The sequence below is a fragment of the Macaca nemestrina genome, assembly GCF_043159975.1.
Source record: "Macaca nemestrina isolate mMacNem1 chromosome 8 unlocalized genomic scaffold, mMacNem.hap1 SUPER_8_unloc_5, whole genome shotgun sequence".
Classification (NCBI taxonomy): domain Eukaryota; kingdom Metazoa; phylum Chordata; class Mammalia; order Primates; family Cercopithecidae; genus Macaca; species Macaca nemestrina.
In genome coordinates, this window is record NW_027257569.1 from 80536 (window position 1) to 94805 (window position 14270).

At 56.1% G+C, this 14270-nt stretch overlaps 1 protein-coding gene across 4 annotated transcripts in view; it reads right to left on the reverse strand.

Moving 5' to 3' along the window:
* Positions 1-788: 788 nt before the first annotated feature.
* Positions 789-14270, reverse strand: part of LOC139361116 (SH3 domain and tetratricopeptide repeat-containing protein 1-like) — a 42546-nt gene continuing 29064 nt past the window's right edge. For all 4 annotated transcript variants that reach the window (XM_071089610.1, XM_071089609.1, XM_071089608.1 and 1 more), the window contains 5 exons: positions 9865-10014; positions 6021-6143; positions 5155-5317; positions 3997-4193; positions 789-1175 (listed from right to left, as the gene is read on the reverse strand). In XM_071089610.1, the coding sequence (XP_070945711.1) occupies positions 4090-4193; positions 5155-5317; positions 6021-6143; positions 9865-9936 (462 nt within the window). In that variant the 5' untranslated portion in view covers positions 9937-10014 and the 3' untranslated portion in view covers positions 789-1175; positions 3997-4089. The remainder of the gene's footprint in view (positions 1176-3996; positions 4194-5154; positions 5318-6020; positions 6144-9864; positions 10015-14270) is intronic.

Genomic DNA, 14270 nt, shown 5'->3' on the forward strand with positions numbered 1-14270 from the left:
AGACCGTGCGAGCTGTGTTCCCTAAGGCCAAGAGATTCCAACAAGGAAAACCTGGGATTCCAGGGACTGGGATGAGGGCCGGGGACCGGAAGGGGAGGGGTATGTGGGGATGGCTTGGGGGCAGCCCAGATAAGGCCTTCAATACTGGGTAGCAGCGTCTACACAGGCAGAGATCCCTGCATCTCACTTCCCGCAGGGCTGACCAGTGGCCAGAGGTGGGACTGGCCAGGCTCAGCCCAACCAAGTCTGGGAGCAGAGGACACTGAGTGAGGGATCCCCGGGGCCACCCTCACTGGCCTGTGGCTCTCCCGACACCACAAGAGAGGTCCAGGAGCTGACCTTGGGTCCTAATGGGGGACACCTTCCTGGCTGCAGGCTGGCAGGGTGGTGTGGTGGTCAGTGTACTGGGCTCTGCGTCTCTGCCCCTACCTGCTGTGTGACGGTGGGCCAGACACCTAACCTCTCTGTGCCTCTATTTCTTCAATGGCAAACAGGGACACTAGCAGCCCCCACATCCCGGCACAGTGGCCTGAAGGTTAAAGTCAAGGGCGGCATGAGACCTACAGCAAAAGCTCTGAGCAGGGAGAGCAGGGAGCTGCCTAGAGAGTTCCACCACCATCTCCCCTCTGGCCACCGAGGAAACCGAGGCTCATGGTGACCTGGCCCAGGTCTGTTGAACTCACGGTCCTTCTCATCCCCAAGATCAGAGGGCTGCCACCAGGGAAGGAGCTGGCCCCTAGACACAGCCCAGGAAGCACACAGGGAAGGATGCCCTGGGGACTTCGGTATGTTATTGCAAAGAAAAATTTATTGCTATTTGAACCCTGCTTTCATGCCCCATTTCCCAGAAAATGAGCCACGGGAGACACCAGGAGAGGGAGGAGACCATCCTCCTTGCACAAAACCCACTCCCTCGGATGCTGTCCTCAGCGAGGGTGGCTGGGGGCCAACCAGGGGGCCCACCCGCAGAGTGGCAGAGGAGGCAGGTTAACCCTGCGGATGTTGAGCTCTGTGGCGAAGGTCCTGGCCTTCTGGTAGAAGAGGAGCGACTTCTCACGGTCCAGGAGGAAGTTGTGGGAGACGGTGGCCGGCCGCGTGTAGATCTTCAGCTGTGCCTTCTTGTTGCCCAGGTCCACGGCGGCTGCCAGTGCCAGCTGGTAGTACTCAAACGGGTCCTGAAGGGGACAGGTCATGCTCAGCAAAAGGGGGACTCGGAGCCCATCTTCCCAGAGGCCTTTCCTGTCTCCAGGTCATTCCACATGTCCAGCCAATGCTGGCTCAACCCATGAGCTCTGAAACCTGTTACACTGCTGTGGTCTCAGCTGCAGGAAGTGGGGACGACCCTGACACCACTGGAAGCCTTCCTGACTGTCCCTACGCCCCACTCACCCCAACCGTCCTGCCCCAGTGCCACCCTCTCTGCAGGTAGTGGCTGCTTTCCCCATGGGCCGAGGTCAGGGCAGATCCTGCCTGCTCTGAGAGTTCCATGCAGGACCCGTGGCTCCGAGCCACAGCAGGGGCACAGCATTGAGTGACCCAGGCTCCCCTCTGGCCCCTGTCCATGCTGACCATTTCCAGGCCCTCCACGGGACAGGCCAGGTACAAAACCATCTCACAGGTGTCCTCTCTGGCAATGTTCCCTGAAATATTGACGGAGTGTGACGCCCCAGACATCCACTCCCATTGTCAATGCATCTTTGGCCCAAACTCACCATCCCTGGGTTGGGATGCCGCCTCCCAGACCTCCTCCTTCACCCTCCCATCCCCCACCCGGCTTCTCCCCAGGTGCCTCCTCCACATGGGGGTCACCCAAGGAACCTCTCTAAGACCCATGCCTGGCCTGTCCTTTACCATCTCAAGATGGCTCCCAGGGTCAAGGACAAAGTCCAAGATGCAGCAGTCCATTCCCCCACTGCCCCGCCCCACACACGGAGCAGGGGCATGAGAAGGCCCCGAGTCACCGCCACTGCTCATCCAATGCCCCCGGCCCAGCCGAACACTGGACTCTGTGCTGGGTGCGTGGCTGAGCCTAACGTCCTTGCTCCCAGTCTGAGGGACCTGGGAGTGAACACTGACCACACAGGGTGGCCCGGGCTGTGGCAGAGGGAAGCCCAGGAGCCTGTGGGGGGCCCAGGAGGCCCTAGACTCAGCCGGGGGTGGAAGGCAAAGGCTTCCTGAAGGGGTGGGGGCATCCCAACTAAACAGGAAGGAGCCAGCCAATGCATATGTCTCTGCGTGTGCCTGTGAGTGTGCCTGTGCGTGTGTCTGTGCGTGTTTGTGTGCCTGTGCGTGCGTGTCCCTGTGTGCGTGCCTGTGTGCATGTCTGTGTGTGTGTGTGTGCACCTGTGTGTGCGTGTCTGTGTGTGCGCGTGCCTGTGTGTGCGTGTGCCTGTGCCCGTGTGCATTTGTGTGTGCATTTCCATGTGCCTGTAGTGTGTGCAACAGCTAGTGAGTGGCAGGCTGAGCCAGGACACACCTAATCTTCCCTATTCCAGGGCTCACTCTCACGTGTACACTAAAGGGGACCCCATTTTAGAGGCAATCGGCAAAGATGCCCATTTACCCCTGCCTCTCTGCCAGCCTTCCAGGCCCCATGCAGCCCGGCGTTTTCTCCTACTCCTCTGGGCCCTGGGTCCAGAGCCTCATACAAGGAGGAGGGTGTAGCCTTGGAAAGACAGCCGCCCTTGGGGAATTCCGAGGGGGCCTCCCTGTGGGAAGCTGGCCTGCGCTGACAGCATAGTCACGATGAGGCCCAGAGGGCTGTGCATGGGAAGGAGGTGAAGGAGGCCTCTGCCCCTCAACCCCAACCGTGGACTTGGGCCTCTCAGGTACTACTTGGCCCTTTCCTTCCTCCTGGGCAGGCGGAGTGGGCGGCAGGCTTGACCAAGAGAGATAAAGGCCTCTTCTGGGAGGCCCGTCTCCCTGGGTCCCAGGCGAGCCCCTGAGCGGTAAGTAGCGTCCCTCTGGGTCTGACACTTGGCACCTCCCTGTCTGGCTGGGACTTGGGAGGCCACAGGGACCACTTCTGACCACCAGGTGTCGCCAGCACTGGGCGGGGGCCTTCCGGGCAGCCCCAGGCCTGCGGTGGGGGATACGATACGGGGCGAGGTCGTAGGGCTGCCCCAGCTCCTCATGTTGTTCTAAGGACCCCAAGATCTCGGCCCCAGGACTGGAGTGCCCTGGCCCCTCAGCCCATAAGGAGCACTGACGCTGTGCCGGTGCGATGCTGAGGAGGGGCGGTGCCTGCTGGGCAGAGGGGTGGAGACACGCCAGGTCTGAGTCTGACAGTCCCAGCTCTCCACCCCTGCAGGGCTGGGGGCAGAGGGAGCACAGCACCTCCGCTCCAGACAGACGCGACCCAGCAAGGCCTCAGCCTGGCTGGCTGGGGCCCCGCCCCACTGCACCTGCCCTGAGCTGGGATTTCCCTGTCTGTGAACCCGATGGTAAGACACTGGTCCCACCCCACCCTTCCTGGGTGATGTGAAGGTTCAAGGTGTCTCGGGACTCCAGGAAGGAGTTGCTCAGTGCAGGCTGGCACCTTGGGCAGGCTTCCTAGAGGAGGCGCCAGGATTTGGGTTGGATCTTGCAATGTGGATTCAATGTGAGGATGATGCCGTCCTCTGAAATGTCCTTCTCCCGACCCTGTTTTCTTTGTTAAATGCAACTTGACACTTGACTGTCAAGACTCAGTTTTGGTGTCACCTCCTCCAGGAGGGTCCCCCTGACTACAATCCCCCTTCTTTACCCAGAGGCCACCATTGCCCACTCATGTGTCAGCCTCCCTGGCTGAGACTGAGTTCTTGAGGGTGGGGCCTGGTCAGCTTGGGAGCTGGGTTGTATCTGCTAACATTGCCGGTTCCTCCAGCCGCGTGCAGAGCTCCAGGGAGGCCACTGGGCCATTCCTAAGGCAGGCTGGAACCCAGGCCTCTGGGTCAGGGTAGAGATCCCACTCCAAGGGGGCCGGGAACACCCCGAGCCCTGCCCCTCCCCACCCACCTTCAGGTTATAGAAGATGATGTCACCGAGCACCAGGTACACCTTCACATAGTAGAGGGTCTCCTCGTCGAACTCCAGTGGCGAGTTGCAGAGCTACAGGGCCTTGAGGTAGAACTGCTCCGCCAGCTTGCCCTGGCCCAGCTGATGGTGCAGGACAGCCAGCCAGTGGTAGGCCACGTGCTCGTTCAGCCGGTCCCCTGGGGTGCAGGCCAAAGGGGCAGGTGTGAGGACGTGGCTCCCTGGGGCAGGGAGGGCACAGGCCCCTCAGGAGCAGGTATGCAGACCCCGGGCAGCACACCTGGCTTGCCTCCAGGCACCTGTGGTCGCCTGGGCAGCTCTGGCCAGTCCCTTCCAGGTTCCCAGACTCTTTCTCATCTGCAAAGCAGAACTAATAAGGCCTGCCCCTGTCTACTGTGAGGCTTTGGCAAAGTCGGACTTGGATGGCCCAGCTCTGTGCCTACACATAGCCACCTGCCTTTGCTCACTGGTTTTAACCAGGGGAGCCCAAAAGCCATGCAGTCCAGGTGCTCCCGGGTACCCCGGCTCCAGGCAACCCACAGACGTGACATCCGACTCCTCCTGCGTATGTCACAATCAGAGCCCCCTACTTTGGGGAGTCAGCTGCACACCTACTGTGTACTGGGCCACGGGGCACAAGGTGCTGGGGCATGCGGCCTGCCTAGGGTTCCCTGTCTCTGGAGGGGGACAGATGACCCTGGCACAGCACCAGGGGATGCCCGGCCTTAAGGGGCAGAGTGCTGGAAGGGGAACTGGGATTTTATCAGCCAGAGAGCCGTGTGGTTGATGAGGGTGGGAAGGGCACAAGATAAAGGGAATGTGCCACTCAGCCTGGCACATACAGGGACCAACGAGATGCCTGGCATGTCTGGAAGGCAGAGGGCACACTGGGCGGCCCTTGTGGTCAGCAGCGGGAACAGGCAGAGGAAGCAGAGCTCAGCCAGGCAGGGGGCTCTACACTGCGTGAGAGACCTCGGGCTGTGCCCCACAGCCGGATGGGGAAGCCAGTTGGGCAGATCTGCCTGCCTGGACAGGAGACCAGGAAAATCCAGCAGCTGTTTCAGCTCCTGCCCTGCAGACCTGGAGGCTGGGCTCTGGCAAAGTGTGGGTCCTGGCAGGGTGGGGGCTCAGGGGACTTACCCAGAGTGATGCTGAGTGCTAGGGCCATGTAGGCAAACTCCAAGCCCTCCTGGGGCTTCTCCAGTGTGGCCAGGAGTGCCACCAGCTTTTTGCACAGCTGTAGCTGCAGCTCCGCCTTGCAGTTGCCTGTAGTCACTGCCAGGGCCAGGGCCAGGACCCGGTCCTACCACACAGGCAGGTGGGGTCAGGTTTCCCGCAGCACCCACCTTGCCCAGCGCCCTCCTCAGAGCTCAAACATATGCTTGGAGCTTCCCACGCCCCAGCTACCCCTGCACCTCCACACAGCTCTGTGCTCTGGGATAACACACAGTTCAGACACCCTAGTTGGGGGCTGAAGAGTCACCTGAGGCCCATACAGCTACACCCAGCAGCCTCAGACCAGCCTCTCCCACCTGGGCACCAGGGGTCTGACTGGGGGGAGCCAGCACTCCTCTCTGCTCTAAAAACACCACATTTATCTGTGCCCAGGGCTGAGCCACACCGTGAGCTCAGAGGAAGGGAGAAGCCATCCCACTTCGGGGTGCAAGCAGACCTGGGCCTCCCACTGACATGCTGTGTGTCCTTTGACATGTCCCTGTGCCTCTCTGAGCCTGTTTCCTCATCTGGAAGATGGGGACAGGACTTCTCGTTCATGGTGCTTGAGATCATCAGGTACAAGGGTAGAGCCATTGTCACATCCAGGCCCCAAACGTTTGTCCCGGGCAGGGGCACGGTCAGTATCATTCCCGGTGAGAACACTTGGAAACTAAGCATGTGCATGGGTGGCCCTGCCTCCAGGTGGGAGGCCTCTGCCCTGCCACAGCTGTGCCTCAGCCCTCCAGGTGCCCCCCTGAGGCCCACCCGCATCAGCCCACAGGCCAGCTCACCCGGTAGAAGGACACGGCTTTCTCCCGCTCCCAGGCCCCATTGAAGAAGATGTCTCCAGCTGCCTCAAACAGCTCCAGCCCCAGGCTGGGGTCGCCTGTGTACAGGACCACATTCTGTGCCACCTGAAAGGAGACAGAAGTTCCCTCAAGACCCACACCTGGCGAGATGGCCACGCCCACCTTCGCCAGCCTCCTTCCTCTCACACACTACAGGTACACCTGAGCATTTTTCAGGCTCTGGGCATTAGGGCTGCCCCCACCACTGGCATGAGGACAATGAACTGATGCACCTGAGTGCCAGGAGGTGACTGAGCAGCTGCAGCCCAGGAGCCCGACACCTGTGAATCCTACCACCAGGGCTAGCCCTAGCCCACACTTCCCCTGCACTCAAACCAGTCTCCGTGGCCCCCAGACTGCTGGGAGCCCATCCCCTGGCTCCTTTCTGGATTGCCACATCCCTGCCACATCAACAGTGTTTGTGGGTGGGCCTGGTCCCCTCTTGGCCATGAGCTCTTGATCCCTCTCCTCAGCTCATGGAGGTATATAGCAGGTGCTCAATAATGAAAGCTTCACCAGGCTCGTGGGCTTCACAATTTGTTCCAGATCACACTGTGTTTGGGAAAGCCTCTGAAAACAGCCACTATGATAGATTCATTTTGTAAGGAGATATGCCACGTGTCGCTTGGAGCAAGTTCTTCTGTGTGTTAACTGAGTGGTCACATTATTTGAGCATATGCTGTATACCAGCAGGTGCTGGGCAGTGTGAGGGGCCGCGCCTCTGCCCTCAGGGAGAAGATGCTGGCCACTGGGGGAGGATGTGCAGGAACCAGTTGGAGGGAGGGAAAAGGCACACAACAGGTGCTCAGCAGTGGCTTAGGAATGAGTGGATGGATGGATGAATGGATGAGGAGATGTAGACACATGGATGGATGGATGGGTGTGTGGATAGGTTAATGCTGGGATGGATGGATGGATGGATGGATGGATGGATGGATGGACGGACGGATGAATGGATGGACGGACGGACGGACGGGTGGATGGATGGATGGATGGGTGGGTGGGCGGAATGATGTGTGTATGTCTGCATGTATATATGGGTGGGTAGATAATGCATGGATGGGTGGAGGGTAGATGATGTATGTGCATATTGATGGCGAGATGGTGGATAGACGAATGTATGGATAAACCAATGGACAGATAGATGAATGGAGGGATGGATTAATGGGTAGATTAGTGGGTGGATGGATGAATGATGGATGGATGGATGAATGAATGGGTGGATGGATGATGGATGGATGGAAGGACGAACAGGTGGATGGATGGATGATGGAAGCATGGATGGATAATGGAAGCATGGTTGGATGATGGATGGATGGATGAATGGATAAATGGATATGTGGATGGATGATGGATGGATGGAAGGATAAACAGGTGAATGGATGGATGATGGAAGGATGAATGGACGGATGGATGGATGAACAGGTGAATGGATGGATAGACGGGTGAATGGATGGATAAAAGGATGGAAGAATGATGGATGGATGAATGGACAGATGGATGGACAGATGGATGAATGGACAGATAGACGGATGATGGATGGATGGATGATGGATGGATGGATTGATGGATGGATGATGGATGGATGGAAGGATGAACAGATGAATGGATGGATGATGGAAGGAGGGATGGATGGATGGATAAATGGATAGATGGATGAATGATGGATGGATGGAAGGATGAACAGGAGGTGAGTGTGATGGGTGGATGAATGACGGATGGATGAATGGTGGATGGATGGAAGGATGAACAGATGGATGGATGGAAGGATGAACAGTTGGACGGATGGAAGGATGAACAGGTGGATGGATGAAAAGATGAACAGGTCGATGGATGGAAGGATGAACAGATGAATGGAGGGTTGATGGAAGGATGAATGGACGGATGGATGAATGAACAGATGAATGGATGGATACACGGGTGAATGGATGGATGATAAAAGGATGGATGATAAAAGGATGGATGGATGAATGGACAGATGGATGGATGATGGCTGGCTGGATGGATAAATGGATAAATGGATGGATGGATGGATGGATGGATGGATGGATGGATGGATGAAGGAGGGATGGAAGGATGAACAGATGAATGGATGGATGATGGAAGGATGGATGATGGAAAGATGGATGGATGATGGAAGGATGCATGGATGGATGAATGGATAAATGGATGGATGGAAGGATGAACAAGAGGTAAGTGGATGGATGCTAGAAGGGTAGATGGATGATATATGGATGGATGGATGGATGGATGGATGGATGGATGGATGGATGGATGGATGGATGAATGATGGATGTATGGAAGGATGAACAGGTGAATGGATGGATGATGGAAGGATGGATGGATGAATGGACGAACAGGTGGATGGATGGTGGCTGAATGAATGGATGAATGATGGATGGACAAATGGATGGATGGATGGATGATGGATGGATGAATGGAAGGATGAACAGGTGAATGGAAGGATGAACAGGTGAATGGAATGATGAACAGGTGAATGGATGGATGAGAGAAGGATGGATGGATGGATGGATGGATCGATGGAAGGATGAGCAGGCGAGTGGATGAATGATGGAAGGATGGATGGATGATGGATGGATGGATGGATGGATGGATGGATGGATGGATGATGGATGGATGGCAGAATGAATAGGTGAATGGATGATGGAAGGATGGAAGAATGGATGGAGGGATGGATGAACAGGTGAATGGATGGATGGAATAAAAGGATGGATGATGAATGAATGGATGGATGGATGGACAGGTGAATGGATGGATCATGGATGGATGGAAGATGGTTGGATGGATAATGGAAAGATGGTGGGAAGGATGGATGGAAGGATGGACGAACAGGTGAATGGATGGACGAAGAGGTGAACAGCATAATGATGGATGGATGGATGCATAGAAGGATGAACAGTTGGATGGATGATGGAAAGATAGATGGAAGGATGGATGGATGCACGAACAGGTGAATGGATGGATGGACAGGTGAATGGATGGATGATAAAAGGATGGATGGATGATAGATGGATGGATGGACGGAGGGATGGATGGATGGGTGGAGGGATGGATGATGGATGGATGGATGGATGCGTGGAAAGACGAACAGGTGAATGGATGGATGATGGAAGGATGAAAGGATGGATGGATGGATGATAGATGGATGGATGGAAGGACCCACAGGTGTATGGGAAGATGATGGAAGAATGGATGGATGGATGGATGATGGATGGATGGATGGATGGATGGATGGATGGATGGATGGATGGATGGATGGAAGGATGAGCAGGTAAACAGATAGATGATAGAAGGATGAATGGATGGGTGGATGGATAGGTGAATGGATGGATAGATGGGTGAATAGATGGATGATAAAAGAATGGATGATAAAATAATGGATGATAAAAGAATGGATGAATGATGGATGGGGACAGATGAAGGCCAGTAGTGAAGATTCAGGGCAGGCAGAGATCAGATGACAAAAGCCACCATAGTAGGAAGAACAGCCCAGAGTGCATGTACTGCCTCTGCTGGGGTGGAGTTCACCTTTGACCCAACAAGTGAGGCTCAAGCTGGGACTCATGGGCCAGCAGCAGCCCTGGGACGACCCCAGGCCCACCAGCTCAAAACATCTGATGCCAGGGAACCAAATGATCAAAAGGAGAGGGGCTGCTGGGGCCCTGGGCCAGCTTCCCTGTGCCCCCCTCCCTGCCCTGCCCGCCCCCACCTCCACCACTGCAAAGCCAGCCCTTACCACTCACTGCCCAGGGACAGGTAGACCTACTGATGGTCTCCAGGAGCTGCCCCTCCAGCACCTTGTCGGCCACCTTGCGGGCCAGGGAGAGCTGGAGCTCATGGTAGATGACACACTGGGCCTCGCTGGGCATGACGGTGCTGTAGAAGTAGCACAGCCGCTGGACGGCCCGCAGCTGGCCTGGGCAGAAGAAAAAATGGAAGATGTTAGTCTCCCAGGATCAAAGCGAGGCTGGCTGGGCTCGGAGGCCCCTGTGCCGTGCTTGCCTCTTTCACACCTCTGTGAGCCTGGGCCCCATAGGCGGGGAGACTGAGCGCAGACAGGCCATGCACCCATGCCAGGGCAGACGCCGAGCACACAGTCACGTGGGCACACCTTGGTGCAGATGCTCACGGTAGAGGCCGGCCTTCTTTACAACTCCCAGGGCCGAGGTCCTGACCAGGCTCGGCGCCTGCACCAGGCCATCTATTTCTGCTTCACAAAGCCCCTCTGGCCAGGACCAGGGCCGCCTTCAGCCTGAGCTGATGAGGCCAGGGGCACAAGTAGACCCTGTAGCAGATGGAACCCTGAGAGAGCAAAGCCAAGTGTCATGTCCGAAACACACAGCATCATGTTGGGGGAATGGGGTTCAAAGCCGGCCCCTGGCATTCCCACACACGCTTCTCTCATGCAACCAGGCCCCCAAGCCACAGGCTCACTGGCCTCTCCCAAAGCCAGGATGCTGGGAACGGTGGAAAGTTTCTGATTTTCTAGTGCCAGAAACATTCCGGAGATTAACACAGGAAACCAGGTACGCCGAATGGACATCTGTTACACACGCCACCCAACAACAGCTGAATACACAGTCCTCTCGAGCACCCAAGGGACATTTCCCATGACAGACCATGTGCCAGGCCACAAAATGAGCCGCAGTGAATGGAGAAGGACTGAGACCAAAGCAGAGGTGTTCTTCAGCTGTACTGGCACAAAACTGGAAATCAACAGTGAAGGAAATGTGGGAAATTCAAAAATATGTGGAAATTGCACACTCCTAAACAACCAGTGAGTCAAAGAGACCATCAGGGAAACTGAAAACTAATTTGAGAAGAATGCAAACAAATGCACAGCCCGGGCCAGCGCGGTGGCTCACGCCTGTCATCCCAGCACTGTGGGAGGCCGAGGCGGGAGGATCGCTTGAGTCCAGGACTTTGAGAACAGCCTGGGAAACATGGTGAAATCCCGTCTCTATAAAAAAATAAAATATAAAAATTAGCCGGGTGGGGTGGTGCACGTCTGTAATCCCAGCTACTCGGGAGGCTGAGGCATGAGAATGGCTTGAACCTGGGTAGAAGTTACAGTGAGCCAAGATTGCACCACTGCACTCCACCCTGGGCAATAGAGCAAAACTCTGTCTTTAAAAAAAAAAAAAAGCACAATGTATCAAAAATTCCAAGATGCAGCTAAGGCAGTGCTGAAAGGGAAATTTATAACTGTAAATGTCTATATTCAAAGAAAGAAGAAAAATCTCAAATCAAAATCCTAACCTTCCACCTTGAGAAACTAGAAAAAGAATGAAATAAACCCAAAGCAAATAAAAGGAAGAAAATAATAAACATGAGAGTGGAAATGGGAAGTAAAAATATAGAGAATGGAAAAACAAAAGAGATAATCAACAGAACCAAAAGTGGGTTTTTTGAAAATAATAACAAAATTGACAAATCTTTCACCAGACTGACCAAGAAAAGAAAGATGGACACAAATGACTAAAATCAGAGACTGAGCCCCATGGCTCACGCCTGTCATCCCAGCGCTTTGTGAGGCCGAGGTGGAAGGATCGCTGAGGCCAGCATTCAAGACCAGCCTGGGGGAACATGAAGAGACCCCATCTCTAATAAAAAGAAATAAATAAAAAAATAAAAACCCAAGTTTCTAAAATCAGAAATGAAAGAGGAAACATTATTGCTGACCTGACAGAAATAAAAGGATTCCATGAAAACACTACGAACAATTGTACACCAACAAATCAGACCATCTAGACACAACAGCCAAACTCTTAAAATGACACAAACTACCGAAAGTGACTCAAAAATGACCCCAAGTAAGCATGTGGGGTATCAGCCCCACCCTCAGTCTCCTCGACCGTTCAGCGCAGGGTGGGGAGACAGGGAAGCATGATCCCCGTTCCCTGGCCTGCATTTCCAAGTCTGAATCCCCCAGCACCCTGGGGAGGGCCTCGTAGGAGGAGGTGCCACAGGCTATTGTGCCAGGAGCCACGGGAGGCTGCAGTGGGGGTTGGGGCGCTGGATTCCTGGAGGGTCTCCTTCCAGTCAGAGAATGCCCCTGGGGAAGAAGCCTGGGTCTGAACCCCCCACCCCTCCTTGGGCAGATGTGTGGGACCGGGGCCCCTTCACACGGTCTTTCCCAAAATCTCATCCCTCCTAGGGCCAGGAGTGGGTGCCAGGCCTGTGCTGGGAAATGGGCAGATTTGGCCACAGCCCCTAGGGCTCTGGTCCAGGCCACAGGAGGCACCTCTGAGTGGTCTCACTATGCCATGACAAAGCGCTGCAAGGCAGAGGGGACCCACAACAGGATCCCTTGTCTCAGCCATTTCCCTGGACTCAACTTCCTCATCTATCCTCTGTGGCCTAGATTTCGGACAGCCCTGCCCACCGACTGTCCGTTCACTGCTCAGTCTGCAGTGACTGTTCGATAGCACTCCATGGCTCCCCAGTGCTCTTGGGCAAAAGGCCAAGCCACAGCCTGAGGCCCCAGGCCCTGCTTAGCTCTCCAGAAGAGCTTCTCACCATCCAGCACCCAATCCACCCACTCCTAACTCTGCACCTCCCTGCATAAGCCCTGCTCACTCACCCCCGCTCACACCCCACTTATCCCCGCTCACACTTCCGCTCACTCAACCCAATCACACCTCCGCTTACTCACCCCCACTCACTCATCTCCGCTCACACTCCTGCTCACTCACCCCCACTCACTCACCACCACACCCCACTCATCCCTGCTCACACACCTGCTCACTCACCCCCATCACACCTCTGCTCACTCACCCCCACTCACTCATCCCCACTCACCCCCATCACACCTCCGCTCACTCACCACCACTCACCCCCACTCACTCACCCCCACTCAATCACCCCCATTCACTCACCCCCGCTCACACCCCCTTCATCCCCCCTCACTCACCCCTACTCACACCCCACTCATACCCGCTCACACTCCCACTCACTCACCCCCATCACACCTCCGCTCCCTCACCCCCACTCACTCACCACCACTCACCCACACTCGCTCATCCCTGGTCCTTCACACAGGCTACACCACCAGCCCCTCCCCCACCACCTATTACTTGACTAAATCCTCTCAACCCTCTGGTCCCAGACTAAAGAGGCTTCCCTAACCCGGGGCTAAGTGCTGCCCCGCCATCACGCCACTCACCCTTTTGTGGCTTCTCTGGCCTAAAGCTCACATTCCCATGCTCAGTCCCTGCCACCCGAGGACCCCACAAGCCCCATTTGTGGGTGGGGCCTGGCACACACTGCACAACAAGCTGCGTTTGCATGAACTGCTCTGCGGCTTTAGGCAATCACAGGTGCGCAGGCTGCCAACATACCAAGCAGATAACACGGGCACAAGAACCGGAGTTCAGGGCCTGGCTCATGGAGGGGCCCCAAGTCCCAGCTCAGCAGAGCCTGCCTTGATCCCAGGGTTATGGCTAGGGATTCCCAGCACGCAGGACTTTCCGTGCTCAAGGCAGCATCGTCCCTGGGCAAACTGGGAAGGGCTGGCTGCCCCAGTAGGGCAGAGGGCCTGGCCCTGTGTGGGAACCGCCTCTCTCCAGGGCGCTTGCCAACATCTGCTGCTGGCCATGACTCAGCACTTTCGATGGTGGAAAAACCACCACTTGTTTCTGAATCACAAACCCCAGGTGTGCCCTGACCCGAGTGGCCCCGGAAGGCGCACAGGAGGAACCGGGGCACTCACTCTCCACATGGCCCATCCCCACAGTGACCAGAAGGGCCCACTCATAGTAGCCCTTGCCCTGCTGGGCTGGACTCTGGTGGGTGCAGAGGTGGCCCAGCTGCAGGAGCACGTGGTGAAGTCCCGGCCACACTCCCTGCAGGGCAGCCTCGATAACAGCCGCACGGCCTCCAGGAGGTAGTGCTGGGCCATGCTGCTGGCACCCGCGTGCAGGCACAGGGTCCCGAAGTTGGCCAGCACCACTGCCTGGTTCCTCCGCTGGCCCAGGTCCTGAGCTGCCCGCAGGGTGCGGTAGTAGCCCTAGGCTGCCTGTCTCGACCGGCCCAGCAGGGCAAGGGCTACTATGCCTTCAGAGCCACGTCTCTCTCTTGTCATCTAACCCATTTAAACTCTCCTTTCAAACTATATGCCAGACCTAACCACTTCTCACCTTTATCATCATTTCCAACCAGGTCCAGACCTCA